This window comes from Neoarius graeffei, chromosome 27, assembly GCF_027579695.1.
Source record: "Neoarius graeffei isolate fNeoGra1 chromosome 27, fNeoGra1.pri, whole genome shotgun sequence".
Taxonomy (NCBI): Eukaryota; Metazoa; Chordata; class Actinopteri; order Siluriformes; family Ariidae; genus Neoarius; species Neoarius graeffei.
Genome location: NC_083595.1, coordinates 4571027 through 4585140, shown reverse-complemented (window position 1 = coordinate 4585140; position 14114 = coordinate 4571027). Strand labels below are relative to the sequence as shown.

General features: G+C 39.8%; 1 protein-coding gene across 3 annotated transcripts in view; it reads left to right on the top strand.

Moving 5' to 3' along the window:
• Positions 1 to 14114, top strand: part of ftcd (formimidoyltransferase cyclodeaminase) — a 29984-nt gene that overhangs the window by 1875 nt on the left and 13995 nt on the right. For 2 of the 3 annotated variants that reach the window (XM_060911448.1, XM_060911445.1), the window contains exons 2-5: positions 2363 to 2522; positions 6724 to 6907; positions 12672 to 12800; positions 12875 to 12963. In XM_060911448.1, the coding sequence (XP_060767431.1) occupies positions 2469 to 2522; positions 6724 to 6907; positions 12672 to 12800; positions 12875 to 12963 (456 nt within the window). In that variant the 5' untranslated portion in view covers positions 2363 to 2468. Of the gene's footprint in view, positions 1 to 2326; positions 2523 to 6723; positions 6908 to 12671; positions 12801 to 12874; positions 12964 to 14114 lie in introns of all 3 variants that reach the window. The other variant, XM_060911447.1, reaches the window with a different exon arrangement.

The following is a 14114-nucleotide window of genomic DNA, read 5'->3' as shown; positions in this document are numbered from 1 at the left end:
AATACTCGTTCCTTTCAGCTCTCCTGGTACGAGAAAGTGAATTGGCTAACAGCAAGTGACCCATATCAACAACAGTAAATAGGCTACTTTAGTAATATGTCATGGATGGACCAAAAATATAGAATCTATTTAAAATGTTTATGCTGAGTATATTATATTGGAATATATATTTTTCTGGATATGAATTAAACACAGCTACAATTTGGAAAACATTTTTAAACAAAAACACAGCTGAGAACATTTCACACTACAGACCTGGATTAAAAGTGAAGGGTTATCAAAATTGTCAATAAAACATTTCTCAGTCAAAATAAGTAAAATATAGGGAAAGTGTCATTGAATGAAATGTGTGGCGCCCAGCTCTACTGCTGAGGTTCCTGACAAAGAGCTGCTTTCAATAATGATCAATTTTTAAACATGCCACAATTTTAAAATATAAAATGTTAAAATATACCCCTCCCCCCAACACCACCATCATGTATATTGGACAGTAGGCTAATGGGCCAAAAGAACCTGTTATTTCACAGTTTGTGACCCTGCCAACAATCAGCCAGATCAGAGGCAAGAGTATGGGCAAAATTGATGTTTTTTTTCTTTTAAAATCTGGAAATATCGTAACCGACCAGCCTCCCCTGTTTGAAAGACTACCAGCCACCACTGGTCCAAAGACATGCAGGTTAGGTTAACTGGTGACTCTAAATTGAGCGTAGGTGTGAATGTGAATGGTTGTCTGTGTCTATGTGTCAGCCCTGTGATGACCTGGCGACTTGTCCAGGGTGTACCCCGCCTTTCGCCCGTAGTCAGCTGGGATAGGCTCCAGCTTGCCTGCGACCCTGTAGAACAGGATAAAGCGGCTAGAGATAATGAGATGAGAATGAGATTTTGGAAAAAAGAAACTCGTATTTAATGTGTGTGTGCTTGGTCATAATATAAGAACTAGCAGTTCCAATACTTATAGGATGCCAAATCACTTCGAGTGGGAGCGTCCCAAAAAGAAGCTCACGTCATACCGTGATGTGAAATCCATCATAGCTCACTTTATGCGTTGCCTAAATAATATTTTGCATATTCCAGCTGTAAAAGTCGACATTTAGATTCGTGAAATCCGTGTAACTCTGTCAGAAAAGTAGTGTAGCTACATGTACATTTGTTTAGTGTTGGCTCAGTGGTTACGGCTCTGGGTTACTGATCAGCCAGGCTGCCCCGTCGGACCCCTGAGCAAGGCCCTTCACCCTCTCTGAGGATGTGCCAGCACTCTGACCCCGGCTTCCTAACAAGCTGGGATATGTGAAGAAAATAACTTCATGGTGCTGAGGATGAATTTCACTGTGCTTGAAGTGTGCATGTGACAAATAAAGGTTTCTTCTTTCTTTCTGTAATGCATATATGACACATTATGAACTTCATTTGAACATAAATGGTCATAAAAGTCATAGGAAGCAATCGATTTGGACTCAGTCATAGAATATCGACAGCATTTTAGTGCTACAGACAGTTTTGATATTTACAAAAATAGTCTAATAATGAAAAGTACACAAACGCACATTTCTCCTGGTAAAAATACACTAGTCTGTTTCTCTTTAACTATACAGTACTTGTGTGTTATTGCATATTAAAGGTAAACTGTACTTAGTACACTTGTAGTAAACCTGGTAGTATATCCGTGTGACTCAAGAGGAGCGTGTCACTCTCGAAACATCTTCATGAGGCACTGAGCTGTAATGTTTGTGAGAAATGGCTCTGTTACACCAGAAGCATTGCTGACATGTTGCTCCCAAACCCCCAGATCTGTTCCTTTGAATAACTCATTAACCACTGCAGCAGAGGTGCTGTTTGCTTTTCGGGATGTGATGCAATAATTTTGTGAGATTAAAGAGTCATTTATCAATGTTTGAAGATCAGAGATCTGTAGGTGGAGTGGAGTGTGTTAGCATGCTAGAACTGAAGACCTGTCAAGGTTCTAGTTATGCTAATGCTAAACTCCTTTTTAATGATCTTAAATATTCTCTACTGTCAAATAGGAACGTGTCGATCATCGATTTTACATTCTGTCACAATATTTCGCGCTATTATAATTACACACGTTTCATTTTCAAAGTACCATCACCACCTCCATGTCCTAATTTGGGTTTAGGCTGCCTAGGTAGGCATAGTTATGTGCCCTAGATATAAAGCTGAAGAACAACGCTTTAAGATGATGTTCATCCAGTGACAGATTTGATCGTCTCTCTCTTTAATTGTGATTTAAAGATTTAACGTTGATGTGTATTATCAGTGCGGCTCTGACAGGCCTCTGTGTGTGTGTGTGTGTGTGTGTGTGTGTGAGAGTGATACAGTGGCGGTGTGTTATCTGTACTGACAGGCCAATAGTTGCAGAAGGAGTTAATGATTCCTGAAGGACACTGACCGCTTTATTGAGAGAGAAACAGAGCCAGTTTGTGTGTGAGCGTCTCAGTCTGAGTGCAGCCATGGCCAAGCTGGTGGAGTGTGTGCCCAACTTCTCCGAGGGACGAAATAAAGAGGTAGAATCACATGACAGAGTGATATATGAAGGTTATTGATAACTGCTTCAAGTGCAATGTTTCACTTGTTAGAATCATTAGAATGACAGAAATTAATCATTTTTGTAAAACAACACACACGTATTTGGTAAATTCCAGAAATCTGTAATCTTATTTAAAATACAGAAAGAAGATGCACATTGTTTATAAAAAGGACACCACACCAGGTGTAGGAATCATTTCATACCCTCTGTATGTGCACTTATGCAAAGAACTACATGCTGAAACAGAATTGGCTCCTTCGTGCATATTTAGTGCACCCTGTAGGGTGTAGGGTTAATTATTTCATACCCTTTGTAACACACTTACATGCTGAATTCGGCCCTGAAGCAAAAATGGCTTCTTGTTGCATACATATATTATGCAGTGCACTACATAGGGTGTAGGAGCTGATATGTAATTCATTTATATAGGAAGACAGCTGGCTGAATCCCAAATGGCTCCTTAGTGTATATAGTGTGCACTACATAGGGTATAAAAGCCAGTATTATATAAATTAATTAGTATGTCAACTACAGAGTGTTAAATACCAGTTCCTACATCATGTAGTGTATAATTAACATGCGGTAAGTACCAGTGGCAGCTGGTAGTCTTTCAAACAGGGGAGGCTGGTCGGTTACGATATTTCCAGATTTTAAAAGAAAAAAGAAAAAACACATCAATTTTGCCCATACTCTTGCCTCTGATCTGGCTGATTGTTGGCAGGGTCACAAACTGTGAAATAACAGATTCTTTTGGCCCATTAGCCTACTGTCCAATATACATGATGGTGGTGTTGGGGGGGGGGTATATTTTAACATTTTATATTTTAAAATTGTGGCATGTTGTTTAAAAATTGATCATTATTGAAAGCAGCTCTTTGTGAGGAACCTCAGCAGTAACAGCAGAGTGTTCTGGAATAGGCACAAGCACTGACCTTGGGGAGCCAAACATAGAGCTGGGGGCCACACATTTCATTCAATGACACTTTCCCTATATTTTATTTATTTTGACTGAGATGTTTTATTGACAATTTTGATAACCCTTCACTTTTAATCCAGGTCTGTAGTGTGAAATGTTCTCGGCTGTGTTTTTGTTTAAAAATGTTTTCCAAATTGTAGCTGTGTTTAATTCATATCCAGAAAAATATATATTCCAATATAATATACTCAGCATAAACATTTTAAATAGATTCTATATTTTTGGTCCATCCATGACATATTACTAAAGTAGCCTATTTACTGTTGTTGATGTGGGTCACTTGCTGTTAGCCAATTCACTTTCTCGTACCAGGAGAGCTGAAAGGAACGAGTATTATTCCCTACCTTTTTCACCAAGTCAATTTGAGGCGTTGGTCTACCCTGCTCTTTAATTTTAATTTTTTCCTCGAAAGGAAGACTGGCAAATGGCTTCGCCAAAATTAAATCAGCAATGCTTGGCATCCGTGCGCAACTTTCTTGCTAGCTGACTAGCCCCCTCAAGTTCAAGTTCAGTCACTCAAATAAACGAAATTTCTGGAACTAAGATAGCAAACTTGACAACACTATATTTACACTTTATTTACAATGAAAATATATACAAACTAAAAAAGCTGGTAGAAACCGTATGTAATGAATGAAATCGAAATGTAAGCTGATCTCTTACAATACACCACAGCACTTGCGAATCCGCATGGGACTGAACTGAAATTCACCGCTGCCTGTCTATAGTTGAAACGAGCTGTCAATCAAAGAAAATATCCGGCCTCTTTCACCAATCACCAGTCTCCTTACGGAAAGCTTTGCCATGTCCCTCCCACTGTGAGGCTGGGAGTCCGGTGGGCGGGCGTTTTCACAGTATTTGTCCAATAACCGTCTTGCATTTTGAGATTGAAAAGCACAGAGCTCCCAAATGCCATTGAAGTCCACTGAGGCTGGGAGTCCGTGGGCGGGCGTTTTCGCAGTATTTGTCCAATAACTGTCTTGCATTTTGATATTGAAAGCACATAGCTCCCAAATGCCATTGAAGTCCACTGAGGCTGGGAGTCCATGGGCGGGCGTTTTCGCAGTATTTGTCCAATAACCATCTTGCATTTTGATATTGAAAGCGCATAGCTCCCAAATGCCATTGAAGTCCACTGAGGCTGGGCTGCATCGCGCTGTCACGGGGGGGAGAAACTCACGCACACATTAGGCGAACTGGGGAAAGTTATAACGGAATGATTTCGCACTGTAGTTGGGTTGAGCACATATATTTCTATGATTCTGGATCTGAAATAGCAATGTTATAAGGTTGGCTATAACATAAGCCTAGCGCAATTCATCCTACATGATGTTCGTCATTTTTAGAGGAGGCTGAGCCTCCCTCGTTGTCTTAGAGCAATCGCCCGTGGTAAGTACTCATTTGGGATTTAGCACCCTATGTATAGTAAGTTTACTAAACACAATGTAGTGCTTTTTATTTTTAATACAAAGTGGTAAGAATTTACCATTTCATTCCGTATGCAGTGCCTTTATTAGGAACAGGAATTTAGAAAACTGCTCATGAAGAGAATGTGTGCTGTGACTACATTCCCCACAACACTATATTATACCCCCACAACCAGCCTGAACTGTTGTGGGTGGTAAAAGAGAGCAACTGGACTTGCCTGAAGGTTCTTGAAGACGTTTCACCTCTCATCCGAAAGGCTTCTTCAGTTCTGTCTGACTAATAGAGAGTATCAGTTATTTATCCTCTCATGGATGAAAAGCAATCCTAAAGTGTGGTTGAGTCCTCCTGTTGGTGTGGGTCACTGGGGGCTGGGTGTGAACGGCCTACAGAGTCGTTGGGGTGATCAATGGTTGTTGGTTCTCTCTGTCCTCCTGTAAGTCCCTGAAAACAGCTGGGTTTTGGTGTGCATTCAGTTGTCTGGGAAGTGTGCCAAGGACTGCATTGTAGGTGGCTGATAAATGGTGTCTTCGACCACCACCTCTGTTCAGTGATGGCTGTTCCAGGTTGACAAAAATGGCTTCTTTAACTCCTCACTCATACCAACGATCCTCTCTGGCTAAAATGCGTACATCTCAATCCTGAAATGAGTGTTCTTTGTTGTTAAGATGAAGATAGACAGCAGATTCCTGGCCTGAGGAACTGGCTCTCCTGTGTTGAGCCATGCGCCTGTGAAGCGGTTGTTTTATTTCCCCAATATAGGAGACCGTGCATTCCTCACTGCACTGAATTGCATACACTGCGTTGTCCTGTTTGCGTCTGGCTATTCTGTCCTTAGGGCGGACCAGTTTCTGCTTCAGAGTGTTATTGGGTCTGAAATGTACCGGAATGTTGTGTTTGTAGAAGATCCTCTTGAGTTTCTCAGATAGACCAGAAATGTAGGGAATGACAATGTTCTTGCGTTTGTTCCTGTTATCCTCCTTGTCCATTATGTTCCTTTTTCTGCTCTTGAAGAAAACCCAGTTGGGATACCCGCAGTTCTGAAGTGCTTTCTTGATGTGATTCTGCTCCTTCTCTTTTCCCTCTACCGTTGTAAGAATGTTCTGAGCCCTGTGTTGCAAGGTCCGAATGACCCCCAATTTGTGTTCCAGTGGGTGGTGTGAGTCGAAGAGTAGGTACTGGTCTGTGTGTGGGGGTTTCCGGTAGACCTCGATGCTAAGGCTTCTGTCTTGTCTAATGTGCACATCACAATCCAAGAAGGCTAGATTATTCCCACTGACGTCCTCCCTAGTGAAATTGATGTTGATATCCACTGAATTTATGTGCTTAGAGAAGGCTTCCACCTCATGAGTTTTGATTTGAACCCAGGTGTCATCCACATATCTGAACTGTCAGACTGGAGCCTTGGATTCATGCTGTTGATGCAAAATTTTCATCCAAGGACTCCATATATTTACATACACGACAGAAAGTGTACAAGTCAATATTTAATTCTCTGAAGGCTGCTTATTATGAATAAAATGCTCTACGGAATGAAATATTGACTTGTAGCACCCTCTGTACACAATAAAAAGGTGTATATTTACCCTGTTTAAGAGAATTGAATAATAATAGTTATGATAATTATGGTTCTTGCTTGTAGCTCCCAGTTCAGGGATTTGAACTCACAACCGTCAGGTTAGTAGAGCAGAACCTTAAGCTTACCCTCTAGTTCCTGCTTGAAGAGTAACTGCGGTTCTCCTGTGTGCTGTAATGTTCCTCTGTTCCTCCTGTACAGGTGATTAAGGCCATCGCCGATGCCGTTTCTGCTACAGAGGGTTGCAGTGTGCTGGACGTGGACCCTGGAGCCTCCACTAACCGCACCGTGTACACATTCGTGGGTTCGCCTCAGGCTGTGGTGGAGGGAGCGCTGAATGCCGCACGTGCTGCTTTCACCCTCATCGACATGACCAAGCATAAGGGTGTGTGTACACACACACAGACTTCCAAAGAGCACTGCTCTAGGATGCTCAAAATAAATATAATTATTATTAGTTTGGAATATATTTGTACATGTAAACAATTTAGCAAACACATTTTTATTATCTCATCTCATTATCCGTAGCCGCTTTATCCTGTTCTACAGGGTCGCAGGCAAGCTGGAGCCTATCCCAGCTGACTACGGGCGAAAGGCGGGGTACACCCTGGACAAGTCGCCAGGTCATCACAGGGCTGACACATAGACACAGACAACCATTCACACTCACATTCACACCTACGCTCAATTTAGAGTCACCAGTTAACCTAACCTGCATGTCTTTGGACTGTGGGGGAAACCGGAGCACCCGGAGGAAACTCACGCGGACACGGGGAGAACATGCAAACTCCACACAGAAAGGCCCTCGCCGGCCACGGGGCTCGAACCTGGACCTTCTTGCTGTGAGGCAAGGCAAGGCAAGGCAAGTTTATTTATATAGCACATTTCATACACAGTGGCAGTTCAATGTGCTTTGCAGAAGTAAAAGCAAAACAGTAAACAATAGAAAATAAAATTACATAAAATAAATGGGGAAGAAAAATAATAAGAATTAAACAATAGTAGAAATAAAATAATAAAATGAAGTAAAAGTTCAGTAAAAGAAAAAAAACAGCAGAATAAAATAGAATAAAAGTTAAGTAAAATTTAAAACATGCAGAGACTGTAAAAGTTAAGAGTTTAAAACATGTAGAGATGACAATATTAATAATTTAGCAGAAAGCATCTGAAAACAGCTTGGTCTTTAATCTAGATTTGAAGCTGCCAACAGCAGGAGCATTTTTAATGTCCTCTGGCAGTTGGTTCCATAGCTGTACTGCATAGTAGCTAAAAGCTGCTTCACCACACTTTGTTTTAACAACTGGTTTTAATAGTAAATTTTTCTGTTTTGATCTGGTAGATCTGATTGGGTTAGGCCGCTGCAACATATCAGAGAGGTAATTGGGCCCTGTACCATTTAGAGATTTGTACACCAGCAGCAATGCTTTAAATTCAATTCTGTAGCTTACTGGAAGCCAATGAAGGGACCTTAGAATTGGAGTAATGTGCTCTGTTCTTTTTGTTCGTGTGAGAACCCTCGCCGCTGCATTTTGAACCAGCTGAAGTCGTTTGATGGTCTTTTTTGGCAGGCCTGTGAAAAGGCCATTGCAGTAATCAACCCTACTAGAGATGAAGGCATGCATAAGTTTTTCCAGATCATTTTTTGACATAAGTCCTCTTAGTTTGGAAATGTTTTTTAGGTGATAAAATGCCGTTTTACTGATTGCTTTCATGTGACTGTCAAAATTTAGCTCGCTATCAATGAAAACACCAAGATTTTTAACCATTTCTTTAGTTTTAATCCCCTTTGTGTCAAGAATAGTGGTAATCCTGAGTCTTTCATCTTTTTTCCCAAATAGAATTACTTCTGTTTTATCTGTGTTTAGCTGAAGAAAATTTTGTGACATCCAGTTGTTGATTTGGTCGATACACTGGTAGAGACATTCAAGGGGGGCATAATCATTAGGTGATAAAGCAAAATAAATTTGGGTGTCATCTGCATAGCAGTGATACAAAATTGAATTGTTATTGATAATTTGCCCAAGTGGGAGCATATAAAGGTTGAATAGTAATGGTCCAAGAATCGACCCCTGGGGGACACCACAGGTCAAGGACATTGATGTTGAGGTACAATTTCCCATGGTAACAAAGAAGCTTCTATCTTTTAAGTATGATTTTAACCAATTGATAACTTTACCAGTCAACCCAACCCAGTGTTCAAGTCGACATAGCAGTATGTTGTGATCAACAGTATCAAAAGCTGCACTGAGGTCCAGTAACACCAGGACCGATGTTTTGCCTGCATCAGTATTAAGACGTATGTCATTTATAACTTTAATCAGCGCTGTTTCAGTGCTATGATTGGCACGAAATCCTGACTGAAAGTTATCAAAACAGCTGTTTGATATCAAGAAGGCAGTTAATTGATTGAAGACAATTTTTTCAAGGATTTTCCCGATGAATGGTAGATTTGATATTGGCCTGTAGTTGTTTAATACTGAAGCATCCAGATTATTAACCCCGCCGACAGTAGTCGGAGGGGTTATTATTTTCACCTGCGTCAGTCTGTGTGTGTGTGTATCTGTCTGTCTGTCTGTCTGTCTGCAAGATATCTCAAGAACCAATGGATCGATTTGGACCAAATTTTGTACATGTGTTGCCAATCACCCAGGAAGGAAACCATTAAATTTTGGAGGTCAAAGGTCAAAGTCATGGCAGAACTTCGAAATTTTCGCCCAATGTATTTTAATAGGGAAAAGGCAGGGTTTGCACTCGTTAGAGTGTCCCTGTCTAGTTCTTTTTAAGTAGGGGCTTTACAACGGCTTTTTTCAGGGACACAGGAACAATGCCAGTCTCTAGGGATGTATTTATGATTTGAAGCACATCTGTAATTATAAGAAGAAGAACAGACTTAAAGTTGGTGGGCAGAATGTCCAATTCAGATGTCGAGGAACTGAGATTTTGTACAGTTTTTTCAAGAGTCTCATAATCAATTAAACAAAATTCTGACATTGTGTTGAAGTTATCTGTCTGTGTCACTGGTGATTGCAGTTTTTCAATTATTTGCAACTGAGATATATTATGAGCAATATTCTGCCGTATTTTATCAATTTTACCTTTGAAGAAGGATGCAAACTCATTGCATTTATTAACTGAGGAAAGTTCAGGTGCTAATTGTGGTGGGGGATTAGTTAGCTTCTCTACTGTTGAAAATAGCACATGGGCATTGTTCATATTCCTGTTTATGATGTTGGAGAAGAAAGACTGTCTTGCTTTACGAATTTCATAATTATATTTACAAAGCATCTCTTTATGGATTTGATAATGGATGTGAAGTTTAGATTTGCGCCATTTTCTTTCAGTCTTTCTACATTCTCTCTTTAGCAGTTTAACAGCTGGGTATTGCTTCCATGGTGCTTTCTGCTTGTCATTGACTCTTTTGATTTTGAATGGAGCAATATCATCCATAATTTGGGTCATATTTAAATTAAAAATTTCCAGTAAATCATCTACAGAGTCTGACATTTTGGTTGAGATCCGAGAGAGAGCTTGCTCAAAGAGAACACGTGTTGTCGTTTATGACTCTCCTACCCATAGTCATCGAGCTGTTCTGAACGTGAGGAGACATAGAAACATCAGAGCAAACACAAAAATGATCAGATAAGGCCAGGTCAACAACAGTAGTAGAAACAGTAAGACCCTTTGTGATGACGAGGTCAAGGGTATGACCACGAGAGTGGGTCGGCCCCTGTACATGTTGTACTAGGTTGAAGTTGTCAATAAGTGCAAGTAGTTCTCTGGCATAAGTGTTTTCAGGATTATCTACATGCAAGTTAAAATCCCCAGATATAATAAGACAGTCAAACTCTAAGCAAATGACTGACAACAGTTCACCAAACTCTTCCAGAAAAACTTTGGCTGAATGTCTCGGAGGCCTGTAAATAGTTAATAACAATATGTTAGGAGAGCATGTAACAAGTGCACATAAGTGTTCAAAGTATGTAAAGTCACCAAGTGAGGATTGTTTACACTGAAAAGAGACTTTGAATATATTTGCGATCCCTCCACCTTTCCCCTGTCGGGTAACATTCATAAAATTAAAATTTGGGGGAGCTGCTTCAATAAGGGTGGTAGCACTATTTGCTTGATCCAGCCAAGTTTCAGTTAGAAGCAAAAAATCAAGATTGTGTTTGCAGATAAGATCATTAATTAAAAATGACTTGTTTGAAAGTGATCTAACGTTCAGAAGAGCTAGCTTTACAGAAAGTCTAGAAGTAATATCCGCTTGGGCACTCTGATGTTGTTTTGAAACAGGAAGGAGACTAGACTGGTTTACCCCCTGGGTTAAATATGCTCTATGTTTTCTATTTCTTATCAACACAGGAATAGAGAATGGCATAGGCATACTGGGTCCCAGCTTGTTTTCAAAACTACACCCAATGCAGGGACCCACAGCACATCATACAAGACTCTCTGTATGTTCCATTTGGTTTGAGGGTGGAAGGATTGGAGATGTCATGTATCTTTTAGATGGTGAAAAAGATTGGTAGCCAGCTGAAAGTCCTGGGCGAACACAGTTCAGTCTGTTGGTTGATTTTTGATTAACTGGGTACACTGCTTGTCGCGACAGATTTGGGCTGGAAAAAGAGAGTGTAGCCATTGGCAGCAGTCTCTGCATACTATTAGGGAAATCCATGCAGGGGGGAGACGGAGATGGTACAATAAAATCAGAAGAGCGAGACTTTGGTGAGGTCTTTGTAAGTGTCTCCATGACTGTCTCTGTGGTGACTGTCTCCCTGATAGTCTCTGTGATACTTGCATGGGGTCGAGATGTGGATGATGCAGCCTTGACATGATTATCTTTGGTCAGGTCCTCAATCTGGATGGAATCGCATGCTCACATTCTCCTTGTGATTGTTGATGTCCTTGGCAGTCTGCCCCAGATGGCTGTGTGTCCTTGGTGAAGACTTGCATAGATGATTGTTTTGGCTTTACAGAGGTATTGTTGATATTTGTAACTAGGTCAGTCTGCGACATCTTATCAACTGTTTTCCTCAATGTTGGCTGAGAGAAAATTGCATGTTGTAGACCAAGTCTATAATGATCCGCTAAGACTTTGGTCCCAATCCAGCTGAGTTCAGTGCTATTTGGCTTGAAGAATTCTCTGCGATTCCAGAAAAGGTTAAAATTGTCTATGAAGTTCATACCAGATGAAAAACAAATTTTTCCAAGCCAGGTGTTAAGACTGAAGAGTTGAGTAAATGCAAAGCTTCCCCTTGCAGGGAGTGGGCCACTGATAAAAGATTGTATTCCAGTCTTATAGAGCTCAGAAAAAAGTTTTCTGAAATCATCTTGGACAAACAGCTGTTCTCTGAAAACATCATTTGCTCCCACATGCACAACAATACGTTTGATAGTTTTATGCTCGGACATGAGTTTCAAAATGCTGTCTTTGGTGACAGCGCTAACCACTACACCACCGTGCCGCCCCCATTTTTATTATACTTTGAATATTTTAAATATACTAAATCTCAAAATAATTTTGTAAACATTACATTTAAAAAAATCTACATTATACTTGAAAACATGATGTGAACTGAGAAATTTGAAATGAGCTTAAAAAAAAAAGATACACATGAACAACTTTCCAAAGGTCAAAAAAGGAAAAGGCCCAAAACAAATCTATGGTACATAAAAAACTAAGTAAAACTGTAAAAACTCAAATAATTAATTTTTAAAAAGTTCACAAAATAATAAGAATAAATAATAAAAAATTTTAAAAAACTAATGAAAACATTAAGAAAAATATTCTTAAAAATATAAACAAAAATTTAATCTGTAAGAAACATTGAAAATTTTATAAAGTACAAAAATAATAATTTTATATAATAATACATTTAATAAAGTAAAAAAAATTAAAAAGTGACTTTTGTGTACATACACATTTACAAAAATACAATTTACAATACATAAGAATTATTACACTATTCTAAAACTTTGCTATGTATTATGAAATACTGATTATTTTAATCTGTTTAAATGATTGCAATAGATAAAGTAATGTGTATACACACACACACACACACACACACACTGAGCTGCATGACTGTATTTGTTGATGTGTGTGTGTGTGTGTGTGTGTGTGTGTGTGTGTGTGTGTGTGTGTGTAGGTGAGCACCCACGGAGCGGCACTATGGACGTGTGTCCCTTCATCCCAGTGCAGAACACCAGCATGGAGGAGTGTGTGATGTGTGCTAACGAGTTTGGGAGGAGATTAGCAGAGATGCTGCATGTACCAGGTGAGGTGGAGTTCAGCTCTGATGCCCAACAGGTGCGTAACAGAGGAGTGCAACACTAAATCTCTCTCTCTCAGTGTATCTGTATGGAGAGGCAGCGAGGAATGAAAGCAGACGTTCTTTGCCGTCTATCCGTGCAGGAGAGTATGAAGCTTTACCAGAGAAGGTGAGCCTTCAGCTTGGTGAATCTTCTTGGTGAATGGAAATCATGATAAATTGTCACAATAGGCTTTTATGACATATTCACATACACACACACACACACACACACCACACACACACACACACAGTAACACAGCATGGTTTAATAAAGATAATTATTGTACATACAGGCCACTTTTTCCATGGAATAAAAACGTGTTCTATTCCCTTCTAGTGGGTTTATAGATAGCATGTAATATTGTTATTTTGTAGTGCTGTCCGAATGTATAGTGAGAATTATTACACCCTATACAGTGCACTCATAGTATCGCACAATGCTCCGTGAAAAGTAGCATACAACTGATCGTCACTAACCAAGCTATATATCCCATCATGCATTGCGGTCATGCTGAAAGAAAAGCTGTAAAAGCTGTTTCATCAGGAGCGTTAAGTATTTTAGTTTGAGTTTAGCAGTAGTTTGTTTTTCCTTATGACAACGGGCATGAGACAAATGTATAAGTTGTGGCATGAAAATGGCAATAATATTGTAGTGTATTGGGGTGAATGGACGGAGAAAGGAGCACATTATAAACGGACATTCAGTAAGAGAATAGAAAAAAGCTAAAATAGAATAAGAGAGATAAAATACAACAATAAAAGTGACAGTTCAGAGTGAGGAATTAATCAAAAGCCTCAAATTTGATCTAATTAAAGGCAGCGGCAAAGAAGAAGGGATTCAGCCTTGATTTAAAAGAGCTGAAAGATGCAGCAGATAAAAAGTACTTTGTATTGATTAATGTGTGAAATGCGCTCAGTATAATATGGATTTATCACAGAAACACATGCATGTGTTTATTATTTTAAAAACCCACCAGCCGACTGATCCGGCACGTTTTAATTGTGTGACAGTAATCAGGGGTTAAATTGGGCCGGGGCTGTCCGGGGCTGAGCCCTGGCACATAAGCTCGGAGCGGATGGCATATGATCACGCACACATCAAAAGCAACAAACCCTTTTCACGATTTTCAGTTCTGAATAATTAAATATCGTTTTATTAATCAATAAACCCATGACTTTTATGAGATAGATCATAGTTTTCCTGATAACAAGACGACCTGTCAAAGCTATTTAGAACAGAACTTGCGATCAGAGATTCTGGTTTCTGGAACACTGCGT